Here is a 24,043-nt window from a genome sequence, read left to right on the forward strand (position 1 = left end):
CCAGTTGTCTCCGTCTGAATGCAGCTGTTTGTTTGTTCTGTTTCTCCTCCAGCATGGGACATTAGATATATGGGGGCAGATAACGTATCTTTTCAGTTCATAGAAGTCCAGATCAAGAGAAGTTCCACCCAGACCTGACATGGATCATGAGATTCTGGACTTTAAACTGAGTGCTCTGTGGGTTTCTTGAAATGGCACTGACTTTGTCTTAGATGCAGAAGGAACATGAATTGTGAACAAGAGAGCCAACTGTAACTGATAGGTTGAGTTATTAATACTTTCAATCTTCATTCTCTGCCTATTATAAAATTATACATTTACACTTTTTCCTATGTAACTTGCAGTTATTTCTACTATGAGTGAAAAATACTCCCTTGATCCATTCATGCTGGGCTTGGCATGTGAATTGTCTGAGGTAATGAAATGTTAGTAAACGTGACAGAAGCAGAGATTTAGACTTGTTGTCATGATTTGGCTTGTTCTCTTGCACTCCTACAGTTCCCTGCAAGAAGAACATGCTCCAGATAGCTGGTCCAGGGAGACTGAAGAAACAAGACGAGCAGATCTCATCCCAACTGACGGTTTACAGCCAAAATAAGGGGACCCTGCTAGGGTCAGTCCCCTTCTAGCTGACCCACAGAACTGTTATTGAGATCATGTTTGGTCTTGCAATTCAGAGATTTAGAGCATACATGCTAATTGAAACCATTTATGTTTGTTTTTGGTCTGCCCCTCATTATAATGTAAATGTAAACTCTATTTATAAAAGGAAGAGTTCAAGACTTGCCTGGGCAACATAGTGAGACCCCAGCTCTATAAAATCTAAACTAAAAAAGAAAAATTAGCTGGGTGAGGTGGCACACACCTATAGCCCCAGCTACTCAGGAGGCTGAGGTAGGAGGATCACTTGAGCCTGGAAGATCAAGGTACCAATGAGCCATGATCACACAACTGCACTCCAGTCTGGATGACAGAGTGATACCCTGTCTCAAAAATAAATAAATAAATAAATAAATAGGAACTTCTTAAACCTCGTTCATCTATGTATCCCAGAGGATAGAAACATTCTTGGTTTACAGTCATTGAATGATAAATATTTTAAAACTGAAAAATGTAATATGTAGTAAGAAACTACAAAGTAAACATTAACTATATATTAGAATTCTATCTGGGTATATCATTTACTGAAAAAAAAAGTTAAATTTATAGTGGGTAAAGAAGAATGGCAATAAAACAACAACAACAAAAAAGAAGAAGGGCATACCTATTAGAAAATAAGCCATTTGAAGTTATTTACAAGACAGCATTAAAGATATGCTGGGATGATGTCACAGATAATCTGGTGTAGAGACCACTGGACTGACTGGCATCGTGCACTGGGTGAGAAAAGCACATTACTGTTGGGATAGTGTTCCTGTAGTCTCTATCTGCAGTTCCAGCACAGAGTAGGCTCTCAATACATGTATGCTAAAATAAAATCACTTTTAGGGCTCATAGTTGCTTTTTTTCTTTTCTTTCTTTCCTTCCTTTCTTTCTCTCTCTCTCTCTCTTTCTTTCTTTCTTTTTTCTTTCTTTCTTTTCTTTCTTTCTTTCTTTTTCTTCCTTTTTTTTGTTGTTGTTTCAAAGAGCAGAAAGTTTAATAGGCAAGAAAGAAGGAAAAAGCTCTCCATACAGAGACAAAGGGAGGGGGGCTCCAAGCGGAGCGAAAACCCCCTTATAGATGGTTTTATACACTTCCTGGCTTGGATATGGAAGATACTAAATGACATCAGCAAATAATTCAGGCTTTTGCCTAAGGCTTCGCTCAGCAGAAGACTATCTGACTTGGGAAGAGCTTAGTTATACACCTTTGTGGTATAACTTGGAGAACATGGGGAACATGGTCAACCTTGGAGAACATTGGGAAATCTGTTCTCTTTCCGCAGATGAAAAAGCAGGAATTCTACAGATATTCTTAACAGAACTCATGTTTTAGCCTTTTGTATTCTCGAAGCCAACTCGCTTTAGTTTACTATTCTTCATTAGCAATTCTTTCCTTTAACCCAAATGTTGTACCCTTCATTTAATGCAGCAATTCCATAGCAATTCCAGTTTATTTACCATCTACTGTTACCCAGCCCCTATTATGGAGTAGATATTACGCTAAATCCTGGGAATATAATATTTAAAAGAGACAGTTCAACTGCTTTTTGGTGACTATTGGAGAAATTAAAGACAAATAATCTGATTGTATTGCTTTAAAGTAAGTGCTACAATTAAAACTTCATCATAAGAACACAAAACTAGAATACCTAAATGATACCAAGGGGCCAACAAAAATTGAATTTGAAGTATGTAGAGGAGGGATAATGAGGTGAGACAAATTGCCCTGAAGATGTTTGTGTTGATGATTATAGGGACGGTGTCTCCATCATATGAAAATAAATACCTGTATCAGTGTATCCCTGAAAAAATGTTAACATAGCTGACCAGATATACATTCCGCTATTAATGGAAAAGGAAAAAGAGGTGTTTGCAGAGTCTTTAATCCATTTTAACTTTATTTTTTTTCTATGGTGAGATGATCCAGTTTCATTCTTCTGCATATGGTTATCCAGTTTTTGGGGGGCACCATTTATTCAAGAGCCTTTCCTTTCCCCAGTATGTGCTGTTGGTGTCTTTGTCAAAAATGAGTTGGCTGTAAATGCATGGATTTATTTCTGGATTCTCTATTGTTTTCCATTGGTCCATGTGACTGTTTTTATGCCAGTATCATGCTGTTTTGATTACTATCACTTGGTAGTACACTTACTACAAAGTCAGGTACTGTGATGTCTTTAGTTTTATTCTTTTTGTTCAGAATTACTTTGTCTATTCACAGTCTTTTATGGTTCTACATAATTTTTATATATTTTTTTCTATTTCTGTGAAGAATGTCATTGGTATTTTTATAAGGATTGCATTGAATCTGTAGATTGGTTTAGGTAGTATAGACATTTTAACAATATTAGTTCTTCCAGTCCATGAATATGGGATATTTTTTCATTTTTTTGTGTTGGCCTTGAGATACAGGTCCAAATAAATTAGTCTATATATAGCAGCTAGGATTAATGTTACAAAGATATTACTATTTTTTTTCTGCTTGCCACCTGAGAAACAGATAGAAAGGAGTTAACAGATATGTGTGTCCAGAAGCATGCCTAACCATGCTGCCAACCACACTGAGAAGGCTTTTTTTAGCTTTTAACCTTCAGAGGCAAGCTGTGTTTAGCACTTCTAATGAGAAAAAAATTCAAATTCCCTTAGAAAAATATATATTGATGTCACTTTAATGAAATTGTTAAATATCTTTATAACAAATGTGTCAATCCAGTTGCATTATTTCAAAAATACAGTCACAGTCTAAGCATTGGCAAAGCCTTGAAAGGTCAAACTCTATACAGTGGCCTGTAGTGGTCTCTCCTGTCCTATGCCCATCCTTGCTAGCTAACTTTTACCTTAATGACATAATTAAATGGCTATAAAGTTCCATAACACTTGCTCCTTTAATTAACTGGAGGAAAATCTTCTCAATGTTAGAGATTCTGCTGTTTCACTTTGCATAGTATTGTTCAGTCTCCTTTGTAAAAGTGTGAAGATAACTTATTATTTTAAAAAAGTAAATAGTGTAAATTTCAGTGGCAACATAAACATTCAATCAATGGTAGAAATCATCTCTAAAATTGCTTCCGCATACCCATCTGTTGATTTTCACTAAAGGTTGTTCTAGATAGCAAATATAAAGTTAGCAAACACCAAAATCACTGAATCATAGAATTCTCTTGAATTTTTTTCTGGACTCAAGAGATGCAGAAGCACTAAAAGACTTCTACAGAGGCTCAAGTTCTTCATAAAGAAAAAATGCAAACACGGGACAAGATGCAAAATATACATTATACATTTTAGAAAAGTTTCTTGAAATCTCTTCCATTGTTCCTTTGATCCTCCATTAATTTAACAGCTCTCATTCAGGCAGAAGTTGAAATGATCTCAACCGATACACAATGTGGATTGGTTACATAAAAGAATCCAGTGATGCCACCCCGCTAGGAGGAGGAAGGTGCAGAATTTTTATTCTGTAAACTGGCCTCACTTCCCATGTAGCGTGGGCAAGATTTAGAAATTTCTCTATAATCCTCAAAGAGAGGACTTAGGAGAGGCTGAGTTTAGGGTCTTGGGCTTGGCAGGGGACCAGCCCCCTATGATAAATGGCAAAGGGCCTCCTCAGCAAACACTCTGGGAGGACTCTTTGTTAAAGACTGTCTGCCACTACATGGCAGAGACACAAAACACATCAGCAAAAACTGAGATGAGTCAGAGACATGTGGGTATTATCTGAGAGTACTGACCACACAATGGGTCAGCAGGTCCTCAGTCAAACCTACTCTTAATGCCTGCAGAGCAAAGAACAGCCAGGCAGAGGAGAGACCTTGCTACAGAGAACCCCCAGTGTCAGAGGCAGGGCATGGAGCTAAGCATGCTCTTCTCCCAACACAGAGACAGAACAAGGGATGTGGCTTAGGGTTGTGTAGGTTGTGCTCACACCAATGTGCCTCCCAAGGTGTCAGTCTGGAGGAATGCAGGTTTTTTTGGCATTAGTCATCACAGAAGCATGGACTTTTTTAGTCTTTTTGTAATCCATTCTAAGTCTCTGATAGCTCCAGCCCTATTCCTCAGGCAGCAGGGCACCATCTTGAGAAGAGGAACAGTGGACTAGGAGAACAATCTAAGCCACTAAGCATTTTCCTAAAGAGACTGCATCTTTGAAAGATGCCTCTATAAACCATCATTACTGCGAATGGACTGAATGTTAAAATAAACAGAGCCTTACAACACAGAAGAGACTAAGATGTTGCCAAAGGACAATAAGTTGTTTTTGCAGTTCAGTAAAGTGGTAGTGTGTGGGCCAGGTCACCGTTTCTATAAATTATAGGGCAGCATTTATTTTTTGCATATCTGAGTGCAGCATGAAGAAATTTAAAACTCTGTCATGTGTATATGTGTGTTTGTGTGTGTGTATGTGTGTGTGTTTAAGATAAGGCTAGAAAATTGTAACTCTAAACATAATCACATTTTTTAATGCATACTGATATTATGGATGTTTGCATTTTCAACTTTTGACTCTCACATCCTCCAATATTTCTGTGATCAGCATGTATTAGCATTTTAAAATCAAAGATGTATAAATGTTATTTGTAAATAATTTGTATATATCTTCCAGTTGTTTTTGTCTAAACCCCAACTGTTTTACAAAATATGTGAAGTATTTCGCCAGTCAGTCTTTTTCCAGTTCAACTCTAAAATCCGATTTATATATTTTTTTTGCTTTTTTTTTTACTCATAAATCCTTTTTAACTTTGCTCTGTTTTAATCCCTTTATTTCAAAGATCACATCATATCTCCTTTTTTCTTTCAAAATTTCAAAATGGCCTTTGGCCAAATGCAATAAAATTTCGCCCTGACCTGACATAAAGAATGAAGTATGTATATGAAAGCACTTTGAAAACTTTAAAGGACTTTAAAAATGCATGGTGGTATTGGTGGTGGGAAGAGAAAGGGGTGGGAGAAGAGAGGGAGGAAACCATAAGAGGAGGAACTATGTTGTATTTTCTCGTAACATAAATTTTGAAGCCCTTCCTAAATGAATTTTCAAACAGAAGCAAATGGAGTCCTGTGTGATATTCTTGAATGCTTGCAATTTTATAAATTCAATCCCATGCCTTAGGCAACATGGTACACCCCTTCAGGTTGACATTTTTCTCTGTCATTTACTGCTGCTGAGTGCAATGGACCTATTTCACAATTGCCAACATTACCTCAGAGCTACTGGTCTTCCCAGTGTGAACCCTAAGGCCACCTCTTGTACCTGCATTGTTAAAAGCTGTCCTAGAAGTAGTTCCTCATTAGGAAAACGTATTGAAATCTGCAAACTGTCTCTAGAGTTTATATGGGTTTTTTGTTCCTTTGTGTATCTGTTTGAGGGATAGGATATTGAGATCCTGGAAGACAGAGAAAGTCTAAGACTACTCTATAAATTCAGATCTCCTTAGAAATCCTCCCTTCCTCACCAGGTTAAAAGCGATATAATATCTTGACAAATAGTGCATCTTCACTTTCCAGTCTCTTCAGTGTATGCCCAGGCCAGAAAAGTATGCTATAATGCTTAAAAGCATATACTCTGGAGACAGGCAGACTAGGTTCAAATCCCACCTCTACTACCTGCTAGTTCTATGATCTTGAAGAAAGTACTTGACCTCTCTTTGCCTTAAATTCCTCATTATAAAATGAGGATTATGAAATAATCTATTTCATAGTGTTCCTGACAGATTTCAACGTGTTAATATAAGTGAAGTGCATTCAACAGCATCTGGCACGTACCAAGTGCCCCATAAATGCTAATTATTATTATTAGGAAGGGAATCCTCAAGTGTATCCAAACCACCACAATGCTGTCCCCTGAAGTGAGCTAATACTGAGACGGCCTGGTAACTCCGAGAAAGAAATCCTTCTCCTAGCCCTTCACAGCTCAAGCGTGTATGGTGATGACCTATTTGGGCATGAACAGATGTGTACCGAGGCTTCTGGATTTACTTTGGCAGCAACAGGGTCAGGCTTGTACTGAGTTATCCACCTCTGTGGCTCAGTCAGCTCTGGGATGACTGCATGTGCCTGGTTGTGGTTATATAACACATCCATCTGGAGCAGGATTCAATGTACTGGTTTTAGGCCTTATAGAAAGGAAGCAAAGAAAATTTCTTACCATAGGAAATAATGTTGAGTTCACAGATTTACTATTTTCTTGCCAGGCTTTTTGAGTACTGATGGCTCTGAAACAGGCATTAAAATGATTGCCATTGGACCATACAGAAAAGCTAGAAAATGTGAGGCACAAAGGTGTGCTTTTACCTGCAGAGTCCTTTTCTTGCCTTCCTTTCTTTTTTTTTTTTTTTTTTTTTTGACCAAAAGAGAAATTACAACTAGGGAGGAGGAAGTAGAAGAATCCCTGGATATATGCTAACAATTCTTAAAAATAGAAGCATTATTTCTAGAGTGCCATTAGCATATCCTAGAAGAGCACCTTTTCTATGACTCCTAGCTTTTATGGGGTTTAGCTAGATCTTTAGCATTCTTAGATGAAGTAATATTCAATAAAATTTTTCATAAGCACATGAAATTTTTCTGGAAGGTATTTAAAATGGATCAGCCAACTTGATACTGCACCTGATAGCAGAGGTATGAATCCATCTCAACACACACTTTGAAAACATGCTGGAGTTAGTCTTAGGACTTGCTCCATTTTAATTCATTCATCAAACAAGTAGTTCTGGGAATTATTTTTCATGACCATTCTCTTCTCTTCCCACCTCTTTCTTCCTCTTTCTCATCTCCCATGATGTCAACTTATTTTACACACACACACACACACACACACACACACACACTTTAATAGGCCCATAGAAAATAAAGACATTTCTGATTTGTTTTGGAAAGGAGCAATCAGCTTGGATTTCCAGGGTATAGCTCAATCCTCCACCACACACACTTTCTCCTCCTCCAGGGACTGCATTTCATCTTCCATCCATCCAGCTAAGGAGAACCGAGGCTAATTTAGGAGACTCTTTCTGCCTGTACATATTCAGCCAGAGGGGTCACTGGTGATTGATGCAAGACACTACATCCTCCAAGAGCTTTCCAAGTCCCTGCTGGTCCAGAGAAGAGCGTCCAATAGTAACTCACCCTTTAGTGCCTGTGTATTTCTGTGCCTCCAGCTAGAAATAGTCAATAAGCACCAGAGGCAACTTGTGTTGCCTTCGATCACAAATAAATGCCTCACACCGCCACCTTAGAGTCCTTTCACAAACACTGTTTCTCCACAGATAGATTCCAAGTGCTAGCAGCTAATTACTACTGAGGTGCCTCAAAGGCTTGAAGGAGGAGGCAGGGAGAGAGAAAGGCTTCTCCAAAGACAAGAGTTATGTGATTCCTTCTAATAAAAATTGCTCCCTCTGAGCCAGACACTGGGATGAGGTTTAACCTACATTATCCCACTCATTCCTCACAGCTGTGGGATTCATGAAGCTCTAGCCCATTTGATAGATGGGAAGACAGAGGCTCATAGAGCTTATATAACTCCTACTTTCTGCTTCCCCATTCTCTGGCGCACCCCCTCAACTGCCCCTTATACACACAGAAGCTTGTCGACATGTGTTACAAAAGCAACTAGAAAATGTTCCCAGATGCCAGGCAAGTCAATTGACTTCTGGGCCTTAGCTTAGGTCCTTGGCATTCCTTCTCTTGCACTGAAAAGAGGCTTGCTGTGCTGATTACTCCACAGGCTGCCAGAAGCATGCCCTGTTATTTTCTGCCCATCATCTAGATGTTGTCAACAATTCCAAGGCCTTTCATTTTACTTTAAGTGTGGGTGTCACAAATTCTGGCAAGTTCCTTTTGTCTTGTTTAGAGACAAGGTCCCACTCTGTCACTCAGGCTGGAATGCAGTGGTGCAACCATCACTCATGGAAACCTCAAAGTCCTGGGCTCAAGCCATCCTCCCTTCTCAACCTCCTGAGGATCTGGGATTACAGGCACACCACCATGCTCAGCTATAATTTCCTTCTGGTATCACAAAGCATGGTGTGTTCACTCTTTATAAGGTACTGTGATAGGTTCTCTGTAGGTTCAAGGGAGTGGAGGATTACTTTAAAAACAGATGACACAGGGCCAGGTGCAGTGGCTCATGCCTGTAATCCCAGCACTTTGGGAGGCTGAGGCTGGCAGATCATGAGGTTAGGAGATCGAGACCATCCTGGCTAAGACGGTGAAACTTCATTTCTACTAAAAATATAAAAAATTAGCCTGGCATGGTATGGCACGTGTCTGTAGTCCCAGCTACTCTGGAGGCTGAGGCAGGAGAATCACATGAACCCGGAAGGTGGAGGTTGCAGTGAGCCAAGATGGCGACACTGCACTCCAGTCTGGATGACAAAGCAAGACTCCATCTCAAAAAAACAAAACAAAACAAAAACAGACAGCACAGTCACAGTCTTCTGCAATTATTTTTAATTATGCAACATTCCACAAAGAATCTGGTCCTGGTTTAAGTGCTAGGGATAAAGAGACAAACATGCCTGAGCTGTAGGTTTTGTCATTCCTTTACATGATTTCCTTTCCCTGAGTTACCTCTATTTCCTCATTCCTAAAGAGTCTCAATGTCTCCTTCACACACACACATTCTTAGGCAGATGTATTTGACAGGATAAAACACCTGCACTGACCAAAAGTAATTAGGCTACAAACTATAGAAAAGCCAATGTCTCCACAACCTGAGCTGGACATTGGGTGTGGTCTGATAGGTCAGAGCTCACAGTATCCCATGTCATCATGCTTTCCTCTTACAGGAACTGAACAAGCATGAGTTTTTTTTTTACCTTTTCTCAACCCCAGAGGAACTCACAACACATGAACATTAAATACTCAAGATAACTGCATATCTGTAAATTCTGTGGCATGAAAGACTCTGGACAACACTCTTTCCTGGTCTCTAACTGAGCTGTCTGCCAACTTCTGTGAAATGAAGGGCCAGATGTGCATGCGCTGTCTCCCCTTGCAAGGCAGCAGAAGACCCTCTGGATGTGACAAATCTAGGCATAAAAGTAGGGGTAAAGATCACCACGTGTTTTCGATTATGGAGAAAAATGACTAAATTCCTTGAAAATAATAACAATAATCATGATCGTATCTTTTATTTCTTTTCTTTTTTTTTTTGAGATGGGGTCTAGCTTTGTCACCGGGCTGGAGTGCAGTGGCGTGATCTCGGCTCACTGCAACCTCTGCCTCCCGGGTTCAAGCGATTCTCCTGCATCAGTCTGCCAAGTAGCTGGGATTACAGATGCCCGCCACCATGCCCAGCTAATTTTTCTATTCTTAGTAGATACTGGGTTTCACCATGTTGGCCAAGATGGTCTCAATCTCTTGACCTCGTGATCCACCTTCCTTGGCCTCCCAAAGTGCTGGGATTACAGGCGTGAACCACTGCGCCCAGCCATATCTTTTATTTCTATAGTACTTTTCCATTTCTCAAGCATTTTCACATCTGTGCTTTCATTGGCTCTTCACACTAAACTTAACCTTGGTGTAAACACTGTGATATTTTTTCTCAATGATAACACCTCTGCATTTTATTTGATCACCATGATTATAAAGGAAAATATTTTTATCTCCAGTATATTAAGGAAGAAACTGAGGGTTAAAGAGAGTGATTTTCTCAGGTTATAAAACAGTAAAAACCCAGGAGATCCTTTGCAAATTCCAGTGTTTGTTCCTCCCTAGTAATCTTCATTTGGTACACGGGGAAACCAAAGCCTTTCTCTGGAGGATCTCAGAGGAAGTAGAGCACATGTGCCTAATAAGCCACATGTCCCACCTGGATAGGAGTCACAGTGTAAGGTGTGTGGCCATGGCCAATGAAACCTTGCCAAGCCTTTGTATGGACTGTAAATCCAGTTCATTTCCAAAAGCTAGGTTCCTAGAAAAGGGGTTTCTGTTGACACCTTCCCTGCATGTTTTGTTATGCTTGTTTGTGTTGGCCTAGAGAGCCAGCAGCCAGGGACAGCGGATGACTTTGAGCCAAGGGGCGGTCTGTTCACACCCTGGGGACGGGAGTGTTCCACCAAGTTAGCTGCTGCTTGAAAGGACAGCTGCCGTGCAGTCTTGCTCACTCCCCGTTTTGTTATCCCTGAGATAATAAATAAAGGCTCATTCTGTTGTGTCCAAAAGACCCTTTTCAGGAGACTTGCTCTTGCTGGAAGTCTCCTGAGTCCCCTTACCTGATTACAGTCAGATGCTGGGCATTTCAAATTAAATTAGAACAAATAACGAAAATGAAAGGAAAGTGGGAAGGAGGAGGAAGAAACCAGCAAAAATGGTATTCATTTAAAGTAGCCAATGAGAAAAATGGAGCCTCAGAAACTCAACTATACTGGCAGAGATCAATGTGTGTCATCTAGTCTTAGGCTAAAAAGAGCCATAAGTGAGAATTTGTAGGGATGACAGTTCTAGGTCAGTTCTGTTTAACATATTCTGCTGCAGATATGGCCAGGTTAAGAAGGAAAATGTTCTAAATCTAGATCTGAATCCTATGGCTCTTGGACCATGATTCTATCTCCAGTTGGTTAAAGGATGGCACATGCGGGATATGAGCTCTAGCTCTTGGAAGGTATGGAAAGTACGTGTCCCATTGCACCACTTTTTTTTTTTTCTCTACTAAATCCTGCCAATGTTGAAGGGTCATTTGAGCTCAAAATTCTCCCAGAGATGTGCTTAGAGACCCACTGCTGTGTGGATGAATGAAAGAGTAGGAAGTAAATTCTTGTAATACCTGGTCTTGATATGGTTCAATGTCAGTAAGATAGTTTAAAATTAAATGAAATGATCATGGACCAAGATTACTGTGTGTCCACTCCCAGGAGTGACTTCAAACAGAATTCTTATTGGTCAGTTAAAAACAACTTGCAATTGACCAGCCTAATAATGTCCCCAGATCATTTCAGCCTCCTTGAGATCCCTTTACCTTGGTTTTGCTTTCATCACATCTACCTGATACTTTGCTACCCCTTATTTCAGTGACACTAAATATTGCTGGATCCTAGAATAGCATTAAGATATTTGATAGACAATCTAACTTTGTCATCCAGATGCTGAAAAAATATTTACATTTGATATGCTTTTGCAATCCTATTAGCCAAAGCAATATATTGTACAATAAAATATATTGTCTTATTACAGTACTCTTACTGTGAAGATACAATGAGCACACAGAAACATAATTCATATTATATCATCTGTCAGTAAAGGAGGGCTCTTCAACAAACATGAACTCAATTTAGATAAAATAAGCTAATAGGTGCTAGAGGGTTAACTCCTCTTGTGACAAAAACTCATCACATCACGTATTAAAGGCCAATATTAACAAGGGAAGAGACTCAAGAGAGCATAAGGGATCTTTATCTTTTGAGACATTCCTGCATATAGCATTAAAAATATAATTTGGTCTCACGGCTGTCCCCTAATATCACTCCTCATATTAGTATCTATGGTCCAGGCACAAGTAAAACTTTCAGGTCTTAAAATTAGCTAGTGCTGCTGGGTATTTCCTAAAAAATGTGACAACTTTTATATGAAAAATAAACAATAAGCATTCAGGAGTGATCAGTGAAAATGTCTCTTAAGCCCATTATTTTTAGCTGAGCACTGTTATGACTGTTTCCATGGCTAAACCATGAATATGTTTTCTGCACAAGCACGGTCAGCTAGTGGCCTTAATTAGCTTTCAAATGGAGAATGCTGCGGTTTACCACTTATTAAATATCCACCACACCAAGTTACAAATTTTGCCCTTCCACACCTCACTTAGTTGAGACACCTCAAGGAACCCACAATGCTGAATAACTGGTGATTTAAAAATATGTATCACGTGTGATGATCAAACTGAACACACAGGCTGTGAGGGGAGTTCACTAAAACCTGGCCAGATTCCATTTCCAAGTGGAATGATGCAATTTGTAAACTGAGGCAACAAGATAAATCACCCAGAAAGAGATGAAGTGTATGCTGTAGCTAAAAGCTAACACCCTGTCCCTATTCATAGGAATTCAACATGTATTTATTAAGTGCTTGCATTGCATTCTGGATAGTAAGTCTTCCTCTAGATTCCTCATGTCTAGGAATTTGCAGGAGATGATTAAGTGGAATACAGGATCTGGTGAAGAAGAAGACTGTCTCAGTATTTAAGATCTTTAAACAGTATGCCCCCTAGAGAAGGAAGAAAGTATAAAATTACTCAACAAGCTAATCTACCCCTAATACAACATACAAGTAGACTAACCTAAACGAGTTCATTTCACCAAGCATTTTATTCATGAGGGAGATGATGCAGTTTGAGATTCAATTGAGATAGAATTAGTTTTTCTGATTAGCTAGGTTGAGTGGTTAAGGTATGGTAATAATGATATCATTATTTCTTCTCTCCTCGTTCTCATACAACATTCAGAGACACATTCTCTCTCTCTCTCTCTCTCTTTTTGCTCTCTCTCTCTTACACACACACACACACACACACACACACACACACACACACACACACTCACATATCTGTTTGGATTTGGTTTCCGAATCTTCAAGTAGTGTTGTCTGTGTATCAACTTGTATACTCCCAGGGGGGAAAAAAAAGTGAATTCACCTCTTGTTGAAATTCCACTGTGTATAAAACGGTCTTGAAATTTGAAGGAAGAAAAAAAAATCCTCCTACAAAGGGAACATGTGAAAAGGCCAAGGGAGAGCATAACTGAAAAAATATATAAAAATGCAAATTTTCCTAAACTTCAGCTTTGGATGGACCGAAGCATAAGTGAGAACTTCAACAAAGCAATAGAAAAAGATGACAGCTCAGAGTTTCAGAAATTTAAGACAGCAGCAGGATTAGACACTTTGGGTTGTCTTCGCACACATTTCTTGTGGGAGTTAATTCCATTTGACATGCAAGACCAAAGCAAGATTACAGAGGCATAGCCCCATGGCGAGGTGTATGCTGTAGCTAAAAGCTGGGATTTGAATAATTGTGCAGGCTTACTCCAAGAATCAGGCGAGAACAGAATGAATGGATTATTACAAGGAACTTTGTACATTTTTAACTGCTGGACTTAATAAAATACCCTCTATGTGAGAATAGTGTTATGGTCGTCTGCACTTACTCTAGCTGAAGTTTGTGGTAGGATCTATCAAAAATGAGAAAAAACAGAAGCTGTTTTTTAAAAAAGAAAGAAAGGAAAGAAGAAATTTGAAATGAATGACTGGGCTGGGTCATGCCCGTATGATTTATAGAGGAACAAAAAATTTGGAGAACTTAAGATCAACATATTCGAGCCCCTACCCCGCCAAAGTTACAGGGAATTCATTTCCTGTGCAAAGAAGTTTGAGGAAAGTGGAGAGGAGAGTTCAGGGAAAGTGGGCCACAAAAAGGTGGATTTTTATTTCACCATTTCAGCTCGTTAAGGAGGTCATTTGTTACTGGAAAAAGTTGCTAACCCACACATCATTATATATATATGTATAAGTGTGACCTCTTTCCTTGGAAGCCATGGAAGCACTTGTCTGTGAAAGGCAGAAAGAGTAACAGTTCCAAAGACTTTTCATGGCTTAATTAACTGTCCAGTGAGAATTATTAAAATTCTTTATGTAATTCTTATTTAGTGCTCGTTAAAGTGAAAGATACAAATGCTGGACAATACAGGGTTCAGAGAAGCTTCAAGAAAGGAAAGTTAGTCTCGCAATAGCTTAGAATTATGAAAAGCTGCCATTAACGGTAGCCAGATAGACCTTTCATTTTAAAAGTCACTGATTCAGATCTGAAATGATTAGATTTGATTTTCTCCCTTAATCTCATCTTCATGTCCTCCTTTCCTGAAAGCCCATTTCTCCAGTTCTCCTTCAGCCCTAACCAGCCTAGTTGGGAGGGAAGTCCATCCAGAAGAGGCGGAAACTGCTCTGGGCCATGGCACTGGGGCAGTGCGCCCTCTGCTGGGAAGCCAACCTGTAGTCCAGCTTGGGAAAATCCCCCCAGAGGGCCTGCACCCAGGAAAGCAAAAGAAATGTGCATTTCCAAGAGTGAAAACCTCTCATACAAGTGGCATCTCTTTCTTAGGTAAGTGGAGATGAGGGAGGGACATGGGAGGGTGCGAAAGCTTCATTAAACCAGAACTCAAATGCAGCTCTCCTCACAAAACATGCCTGATAACACCAGCCTACCATGTAAAATGACATCAGGAATGATATACACAATACAAATTTGTAGACTCTAAAATTAAACTCCACTTCATTCATTTCATATTTTAGCAGAGCTGAGGATGCCTGACAGTAAAGGCACAGACTTTTCCTGATAAGCCCCATGGTTTCCTTCACGGAGAAGGGATTGTGCTCTGTATAGATGCATTCAGCCTCTTGAAGCCCACACTCTTGCTTGGTGGAGTCAGGGAAGAGGGGGCATGTTTCAGTGTTCTGCAGAAGAAAGTCAAGAATCCTAGACCTGAGAGGGGAGCAGGTGAATATGTTACTGCAGGAAGACAAAGAGCTAGTCTTTCCCTCCTTACCTCTACATCATTTAGATCTTTGCTACTAAAAATGTGGTTCACAGACCAGCCGTTTCAGCATCACCTGGGAACTTGTTAGAAAACCCGGAGCCCAGAATCCACCCTAGACCAATAGCATCATAATCTACATTTTAACAAGATTCCAGTAATTCATAAGCACGTTAAACCTTGAGATGCACCACTGTAGACACTAAAGAATGAAAGCACAAACAAAACTAGAGTATGGAGCGTTACAAGTAGAAGGAGACCTAGCCACCACCTGCCTCCTCTGATAGAGAAACTAAGGCCCTGAGAGGAACACAATTCCTCACATACCTAAGAAGAACATTTTACACAGGCCTCAGTTTGGTTCAGTGTATAAGCTGGGACAGGGCTATCACAGACTTTTTGCAGTTATCCTCATCGCATACTACAAAACCAACAGAATGTGGCACCAGCATTTCAAGTGGTATAGGGAATAATTTCCCTGTGGAGGAACCCTGTCTTCTAATCAGCTCTGTTCTATTGAAATGACTTGTCTACATTCTGCAGGAATTGACAGAGAAATGAGATTCTGATATTCCTTCTATCCACATCATGATTGATGAAACACATGGGAAAAATAAATTGAATTATATTAGAATCTCCCAGGGAAACATAATTAAGTTGTGAAGTATTCCCATGAAATCCTAAAAGCCTTATATCATCCAGACAGTGACTTCTACTACATGATCAATAATTATATTAATTATAGATAATTATTTTGATAGTATGGTGTGACTTTGGGGCTCCATTTATTCTTGATCTGAAGTATTGATTCAAAGGTGAAGACTTGGTTGGAGCCAGAGCTGAACATAAATAACTGTTTTGGGGTTACAAGAAGCTTTATGATATTTATGCTAACATATAATTTGTAATTCCTGGCCACCAATTTGATATTTATTCACATAATCTAAAGGGTCATACTTGTGCAAGACTACCAGAATAGTAATTCTATTCTTAAATCTATAAGAAACAGAAGCAAGCTACTTCAGCAAGTAAGATAACATATGATACATAAAATCCAATATTCCTTGAACTTTCAAATTCCAGGACATCTAATACATTCTTTGTGTGTACACGGGACTGTCAAGTACATCCATGGCAACTCTAAGTTAATAATGTTCAGAACTTTAGGGTGACCATGGGTCCTTATACATTTACTATCTTTCTTTGTAAACACCTAATTATGAAGGTCATCCCTGGAATACATTTCTCATAGTACACATTTTAAGCACAGGCAAAAACTGAGACTTCTACTTGACCCTCTTTCAGCACTTTCCAGAGACAGCCTCCGTGGGTGTATATGCCTTCTTACCTGCATAAAAGTATCAATAAGAATAACAGAAAAAACAGAGAGATTTAAAATAAATGTAATAACTCAAGGGATCATATAGCAAATACACCAGATTTTCTTTAAGATGATAACCATTATATGTTAACTTTCCTGAATTCTCCACATAACTCAAGATAACTTGAGTTGTTTTTAACATAAAGGGATAATATAGTTTAAAAAACTACAGGGTGATAGAAATAAAATCAATTGTAAGTGCATATTACTTCATCAACACTTCCTTAAAATATTTGTAAGACACCTTTCTCACGTAAGGGTCACTAAGTGAGACATTGCAGATTTTTCTCTCAACGAGTGGAGAAGTGCAACATTTAAGAGTCAAGACTTAGGAGCCAAGGCCACCTGGTTTGAATCCTACACCTGCCACTTACCACATACATGGTTTGAACAATTTACTTAACCTCTCTCTGTACCTCAGTTTCTTCATCTGTAAAATAGAGATACAAATAATGTATGCCTAATGGAGTTATTATAAGGATTTAGTAAATTAATAAGCATGAGGCAATTAGAACATGCATGAGAAGTACTAAGCACTAAATTTATAATGGCTATTATCATTATTGCCCTTATAACATATGTAGGTTGGCTTATTTATGGTCATATTAAAATTTATTCAAGAATAGTCTTCTTTGAATTCACCACCCAGAGGATCTGAAAGCCAAGTTTTAGTCTCCAACTTAAGATATGCTTTCTTAAACGCATATTTAAAAAAGAAAAAGCACACACAGGACTTGAAAACATAAGCTTACTCATGTTATACTTTGACAACACACACACACGCACGCACGCACACACACATACACAAGCACAGAATAGTAACACCTCACAGCCTACTGCCAGAAGTTCCCCCACAGGGGATTTGCCATAAAGAAAGCTGAATGTGACCCAATATTCTAGTGAGAGATCTTACCATTCAGAGCAGAACAACCTGAGAACAAAATAATGCAGAAAGCAGCCTGAGGTTCCTTTGTCTTTTCTCAGGTAAAATCAATTCTGTTATTATCCACAGTTGGGTGTAGAATGGCAGATGAGCAGCATGGCTTCAGCCAGCAATACCTCTCAGAGAGTGGACTGCATGGGTAATATCTCACACCCTGATTCACTCAGTGTTGTCAAGAGAGAAAGGGGGAGAGTCATCTTAGGCAGGGAAATTCATTCTAAGGAACTATTAAAACACTGGAGAAGACAAAAGGGGAAAAAATCAGGCCAAATTCATACCGAAACATGGATTCCAGCCTGCCCCTATCCTCAGAAATAAAGGTCAAGGTGATGGGCAATATTGCCAGGCCTGATATCTTTCTCTCCACCTTTTTGTAGGGGGATGGTTTAGTCATATTTCCTGTGTGCGGGAAGGAAATGGACCATGCACATGATGCTGCAGAGCAGAGTGAAACAAAAAGCTTCCCAAAGAAAGTAAGCAGACATGAATGTAGCATTGTGTAACCCAAGAAATAGACCAACAATGATTGAAAGCAAGAAAATGACTTGGTCTCTCTTAAAACTGCAACAATTAGGCAATTGAGAGCTAACTAATAGGATCTAAGAAGATGTAAATAAGTTTTCTTTCTTTTATTAACAAAAGAAATGAGGAGGCAAATTTCAGCCCAGATGAAAGAAGGTAAATGATTCCTCCCCAAAGGCAGAGGCAAAATTTCTCAAATCAGTTTTCTCCTAAAAGAGATAGAAGTAAAATATATGAAGCAAGATGACATAATGTGCTGTTGCCTAAATGTAGGCAGTGTTGGTATCCTATTCCACAGACCACACTGTGGGTAACTGAAGGAAAAACAAAGCAAAAATATAGAAAAGGCTGCTCAGAAACAGAAGCATAAAAATGCAATGTGTGTAACAGTACTGAGAAGGGTACAGCTCTGTAGAGCTGATTAATAAGGAGAGCCATGAACAGACCAGAGTGGATTTGCAGAAATTAGGATGTAGCAAGCTTTGTCTGAAGACTGTTTAAAGTTCTTATTGGCCTTGAATCTGAAATAAGGTTTAAAAAAAAAAAAAGGCCAGGCATGGTGGATCATGTCTGTAATCCCAGCACTTTGGGAGGCCAAGGCAGGTGGATCATGAGGTGAAGAGACTGAAACCATCCTGGGCAACAGGTTAAAATGCCATCTCTACGAAAAATACAAAAATTAGCTGGGTGAGGTGGCACATGCCTGGAGTCCCAGCTACTCAGGAGGCTGAGGCAGGAGAATCACTTGAACCCGGGAAATGGAAGTTGCAGTGAGCCGAGATGGCACCACTGTACTCCAGCCTGGAGACACAGCAAGACTCCGTCTCAAAAAAAACCAAAACCAAACAAACAAACAAACAAACAAACAAAAAACCTAACTCCCATCAGGAGAGACTCCCTGTAAGCTTTCGGTATATCTTAGTCAAGGAGCTTACCTTTTCGCATGTGCTATTTAAAAAATAAACTTTACAATAATTGTAAACATTTGTAAAATTACAAGTGACCGGCAATCAAATTTACTATAATGTGGAAATCATTCTCTCGGACAACTCTCCTCGATGGGAATGGGGGAAACATTATACTGTATTTTTTATGTTAGAACACACAGAGACCAAACTTTAATTTTTGTTTTTCATTCACAGCATCTGAGCTCTGAGAAAACTCAGAGCATCATAAGGCCTAAAGGTCAGGTACCACGGTGAACAAGAATGAGAGTCAGAAATATGAGATTGCCAAATGGGTGTCAAGAACGTGGCCATTTGTATTTCATACTCTATGAAATCCACACAAGAGCTTGCTCCACTGTGAAGGGCAATATCACTTACTCCAGGTTCCAGGCAACAGAAGATCTTTTTTTTTTTTTTGAGACAGAGTCTTGCTCTGTCGCCAGGCGCCAGGCTGGAGTGCAGTGGCACGATCTCGGCTCACTGCAACCTCTGCCCCCCAGGTTCAAGCAATTCTCCTGCCTCAGCCTCCCGAGTAGCTGGGACTACCACCACACCCAGCTAATTTTTCTATTTTTTTTTTTTGTAGAGACAGGGTTTCACCATGTTGGCCAGGATGGTCTTGATCTCTTGATCTGCCCGCCTTGGCCTCCCAAAGTGTGGGCATTACAGGCATGAGCCACCGTGCCTGGCCCAGAAAATCATTTTTTTAAGGAATAAAGAAAAAAAAAGAGGCCGAGCACAGTGGCTCACATCTGTATGCCAGCACTTTGGGAGTCCTAGGCGGGTGGATCACTTGAGGTCAGGAGTTCGAAAACAGTCTGGTCAACATGGAGAAACCCCATCTCTACTAAAAATACAAAAATTAGCCAGGCATGGTGGTACATGCCTATAATCCTAGCTACTTGGGAGGGTGAGGCCCAAGAATTGCTTGTACCCGGGAGGTGGAGGTTGCAGTGAGCTGAGATTGCACCACTGCACTCCAGCCTGGGCAGCGGAGCAAGACGCTGTCACACACAAAAAAAAAAGAAACAAAACTAAAAAAAGAAAAAGAGAAAGAAAAAAAAAGGTCAGCCTACAAATGCTCAGGAATCCAAAACCAAAAATAATGTTTATAAAACACAGATGTACAGACAACAAATGATCATTGCCATGGCTTTGGGAGCTTCTCTCTGATAATCACAAGTTAAGACTTGGGACCATCATTAAAGAGGCAATTAAATGTGTAGCCCATCGAGGCTGTAAGAGCTACTCAGCCAACAGCCGGTGGTCCCCTCCTTTGCTTTACCCTGAGAGTTCTGAAGACACTTCTGTTGTGAGTGCTGTAATTTGTTCTGTGGGGAGTTTGGAGATCTTGATGTCAGGGAAGGTGTTTGTGTCTCTAGGTGGGCAAGACAGAAAAATAAAGAAGGAGAAAAGTAGGTATTTTCGGGATGCAAATGCAACCAAAAATCAGGAAAACTTGGCCAACAACAGTTCTCAAACCTTTCACTTATTGCAAGAGAGAGAAGGGAAGACATCCAAGTGTTAGACAATCCTAAATCAGGAAAAAGTGAAAGGCACATTTCCGTGGCTGTGGAAGAAAGTGCTACGTACTTCACGGAGCCTCAGCCCTGTCTGCTTCTTTCTTTCATTTTGACTTCCTTAGTAAGCTTTCCTCTGTGGTTTTAGGGAAATTAAAAAAAAAAAGTAAGAAAAAATACATATATACATATATATGCCCATATACACACATGTGCATGTTTATTATTATTTTTTCTATAAACAGAAATAAAGACAAAAGAAAAGTCTAATGTGTGGTTCAGTTTTCTGGCCTCGATTCTGGCTCACCAATGAACCTTCTTATATACAAAGCTGACTGAAGGGAGGGGTGGGATTGAATAACAAATTTATGTGATACAATCACATCATTTACAATCACATAATGGACCATATCCCAATTTTCAAAAGGCATAAAGTATCCTCATTAATACGATAAGTGCAGCAGTCAAATCAGCACTGTGATTTTATCAGGGTTTTTGACTGTACATGAATTAGAATGTAAAATGCATACAGAATTTTTAATGGGAAGGCTTTAACATTCACTGAATGTATTTCTTACTGTCATTTGCATCACATTAAAGTGAAATTCTACATAAAAGGATAAAGAGAATATGTCCTAAATTACAGTTTTTTCATAGTTGTCATGTCCACACATAGAAAAATCTGATTCATAAGCTTGAGCATGATCCTAAATCTGAAAAGGCTGCACCAGTTCCCTATTTGTTTGTAGGTTTTATGTGGCTGTCAGGGCTGGAGAGAGCTCAGTAAGGTCAGATTGTCAGGACAAAGCTAATAAAGATCATGGCGGGGCGGAGGAGCTGGGGAGGGAGGATGATTGTATTCACTGTCTCTGCTCTAGCATATTATTAAATACTGTCCCTGCATTTTTCATTCTATATCAGACTACTAAAAAGTCACCCATGTTCCTTAGAGGTATTCTGTCACTCCTTTAGAAAGCTTCTCTCTTTGGTTTAGTTAACTGCAACAGAGTTTATGGACATAGACTTAATGTTTTATAAATTCACTTCTGTGTATTCTACGATGAATAAACGTGTATAACATTGTTATGTACATGGGATATTTTGTAAACACTTGCTTCTTATCCAACATGTGTATATCTACTTATAGGTAAAAATATGATCCATATGTCAGAAGTTAGTTCCAAAGTAATGGCAACTGGGTTAAGTGTGCTTGGCAGCTTCTATACACTGAGGCAAAAGAAAAAAAAAAAAAGCAACCTGTCATTCCTCATTAACCCCGCATCACACAGAGAGAAGTAAATGAATGATTGGTACGTAGCAGTTGACACAGAATCTTGGGAATCTGAGAAAGAGCATTTTGAATCCTAGCAGAGGCCAGCGTGTCACCTGCCACACTAATGAACTGGGAATAGGGCATGCCCGCTAAATATGTGCTGACTACCTGCCCAATGGCTAACACACCCGTCCCATGCACAGGAATTCATACCAAATGACATCACTCTGTTATCATTTTAGGGTCTGAATAAGACAGGATGCTGCCATACAACCAATAGAAAGACATGCATGGAACTTGGGGTAAAATAGTTCCAATTCACAGTAAGACTTACTAATGTATTTTGTGCCTAGAAAAATCATTTCATGTAGGCACATGAAATGGACCCATGTGAAATGAATGGATCTCAGCATGGCCAGTCTATCCATTATAATAGTTTTACCTTTTTGGGAGGGCAGTGAGGAGTGCAAAGTCTTGCTCTGTTGCCCAGGCTGGAGTGCAGTGGTAAGATCTCAGCTCACTGCAACCTCTGCCTCCTGGGTTCAAGCGATTCTCCTGCCTCAGCCTCCTGATTAGCAGGGACTACAGGCATGCACCACCACGCCTGGCTAATTTTTGTATTTTTAGTAGAGACGAGGTTTCACCATGCTGGCCAGGCTGGTCTCGAACTCCTGACCTCAAGTGATCCACCCACCTAGGTCTCTCAAAGTGCTGGTACTGCAGATGTGAGCCACCGTACCTGGCCTCCCAAAGTGCTGGGATTACAGGCATGAGCCTCCATGCCTGGCCTAATCATTTTAACTTTAATAATTTGTTTAATCTCTTTATCTCTGACAAAGATCAAATACTGCATATACTAGTATTCAGCATTCATGGCCAAGTATTGCTGTCAATCATTCATCTTCCTTGAATATACATAGCATATAGATATATTAGATATATTAATAGATATATCATTGTCAGAAAAATGCACCCATTTTTTTCCATGTCTAGAAACAGTTTTAAAAACATTAATAATGGCCACAGATTTTACCTAGACCCTTCTGCTCCCTTTCTCTCTTTCACCCCCTCTCTCCTTCCCTTCCCCTTTTCTGTCCTTTTTGTTGTTCTTCCTTTTCTTTCTTTTCCTTCATATTCTTTGTATTAAGATAGGAATTGCAATTTGGGCCTAAAAAATAAAAAAAGATGTATTCAAATTCTGATCCATTTTTAGCCACAATAAAATTGTTCTCTTTAATACCAAAAATACTTGTCAAATGACAAGAATTCTGTGGAGGAGACATTTATGGGTTGATGGAAAAGTGACAAAAATTATCTGATAATAACATTACTCAATTTAATTTATTCTGTTCCAAAATGTACGCATATTACATTTACAGACTTTATAAAACCGTTTTAGTGGGCAGTTCACCTGTTGGAATCTTGGCCCTTGCCCTTCACCGGCTGGGAGAGTTTTAACAAGCCCTTTATCCCAAATACTTAATTTATTGACTTACTGTAAGTACCAAATAGAATCGTGCACATCAAATATCTAGAGTAGTTCCTGGAACAATGTATACCATTCATGCAAGTTAGATCTACCACGCAAGGTATTTTGTGTTGTTTTTGTCAAAAGCAAAGAGTGCTCACACCTTTTGTAACAATCAAATTAGATGCTATGAAACAAGATTTTTAATCTGTAACCAGATTGTGTAATTTCAAGTAAGTGAACATTTTTTTCCTCCAATAAAATTGGGATATGTATCTTTAATTTCCCATCCATTCCCTGCTGACTGCCTGGAGATGTTGCCAAAACTCAGAAACTAAGGAAAATATATTAGGACAAAAGGAAACCATGTTCTTTACTTGTTCTTAGGCATCAGCAAACAAAATTTATTTTAAAATCTCTATCACACCATTTGTTATTTTCATCATTTTATCAAGAACATGGCTACAAGTTGATCATTTGAGCTGGTATTTCTTTTACTTAAAAAAAATAGGTATAAGGTTTTCTGATTCAAACTTCCTAACTTACTGTTAGCATAAAACAAATACATTTTTATCTAATTTGTATACAGAAAGAAAAATTTCTTTTTGTAAAAATATGCATTTGTAAGTCATAGGAAAATTCATTAATATTTCCTCAAACTCCACATTTGTTTGATAATACCAGGTATGTCTAAAGCACTACCTTCTTCTTTCAGATAAAACCAGTAATGTATCTTCATGGAGTCAAATTTATGCCATGATTTTTCTTGCCTTTTAAATGCATACTGTTTATTTTATAGGACTTTATTACCCATGCTTCATTGTTTTCACATTTTCTTCT

The 24,043-nt window shown here is 39.1% G+C and overlaps 1 protein-coding gene across 2 annotated transcripts in view; it reads right to left on the reverse strand.

Moving 5' to 3' along the window:
- Positions 1 to 9,047: 9,047 nt before the first annotated feature.
- Positions 9,048 to 24,043, reverse strand: part of LOC116560598 — a 582,130-nt gene continuing 567,134 nt past the window's right edge. For both annotated transcript variants that reach the window (XM_032292066.1, XM_032292065.1), the window contains one exon: positions 9,048 to 9,659. In XM_032292066.1, the coding sequence (XP_032147957.1) occupies positions 9,453 to 9,659 (207 nt within the window). In that variant the 3' untranslated portion in view covers positions 9,048 to 9,452. The remainder of the gene's footprint in view (positions 9,660 to 24,043) is intronic.

Source organism: Sapajus apella, unplaced genomic scaffold, assembly GCF_009761245.1.
Source record: "Sapajus apella isolate SASKATOON/1434 unplaced genomic scaffold, GSC_monkey_1.0 scaffold26, whole genome shotgun sequence".
Classification (NCBI taxonomy): domain Eukaryota; kingdom Metazoa; phylum Chordata; class Mammalia; order Primates; family Cebidae; genus Sapajus; species Sapajus apella.